The sequence below is a fragment of the Aptenodytes forsteri genome, unplaced genomic scaffold, assembly GCF_000699145.1.
Source record: "Aptenodytes forsteri isolate BGI_AS27 unplaced genomic scaffold, ASM69914v1 Scaffold472, whole genome shotgun sequence".
In the NCBI taxonomy this organism is placed as follows: domain Eukaryota; kingdom Metazoa; phylum Chordata; class Aves; order Sphenisciformes; family Spheniscidae; genus Aptenodytes; species Aptenodytes forsteri.
The window spans coordinates 204,225-204,931 of record NW_008796038.1 but is presented as its reverse complement, the minus strand read 5'-3'; the positions used below and the strand labels follow the sequence as shown (position 1 = coordinate 204,931).

Sequence of the window (707 nt, the reverse complement as noted above, 5' to 3'; positions counted from 1 at the left end):
GTCCTCCCCCTTTTTTTTTTGGGGGGGGGGGGGGGTGAAGGATCTTTTTCCTTCAGCCCATTACCTGGTTCCTGCAGGTGCCGCTCCTCTTCCTCGGGGACAAACTTGACCTTGCCCTGGGCCACCTCCTCCCCCCAGTCATCCCCAGAGGGGAGCTGGGGTGACTCTGATGGGGGGCTCGGTGGGTCCCCCACCACTTCGGGGTCTTCCACGTCCCCCGGGGCCACCTCCTCCACCTTCACACGCACCGTCACCTGTGGGACCCAAGGAAAAAGGGGCACCCAGGGGCTGCAGAGGGGTGTTGGGTGCCCGGGACCCCCATCCCTCCTGCCTTTCCAGGGTCAGTTTTGGGGGTGTCCCATGGGAACGAGCTTGGAAGCAATGCTGGGGGGGGTTGTGCCCAGTTTTGGGGGACAGGAGGATGGGAGCTCCTTGCAAACCCCCAGCCGGGGCAGGATCCGGCCGCTGCTCTCACCTGCTGCTCCCAAATCCCATCGGGATCCCCCTGTCCCAGCTGGAAGCTCTCGGCCAAGGCAACGGCTTGGGCACAGGATTCGGGGTGTCGCACCCAGACCCAGCTCTGGATTTCCTCGGGAAGGATGCTGAGGAATTGTTCCAGCACCAGCAGCTCCATGATCTGTTCTTTGCTCCGCACCTCCGGCCGTAACCAACCCTGTGACAGCTCCCGCAAACGCCGGCAAACGTCA

The 707-nt window shown here is 63.5% G+C and overlaps 1 protein-coding gene across 1 annotated transcript in view; it reads right to left on the bottom strand.

Annotated features, from left to right (window-relative positions):
• The window catches only part of LOC103904094 (zinc finger protein 397), a gene marked incomplete at its 5' end in the record, with an annotated part of 3,035 nt that extends 2,335 nt beyond the window's left edge, over positions 1 to 700 (bottom strand). Inside the window, 2 exons of the mRNA XM_009285450.2 lie at positions 65 to 254; positions 476 to 700. Coding sequence (XP_009283725.1) covers positions 65 to 254; positions 476 to 700 — 415 coding nt within the window. The remainder of the gene's footprint in view (positions 1 to 64; positions 255 to 475) is intronic.
• Between the last annotated feature and the right edge of the window lie 7 nt (positions 701 to 707).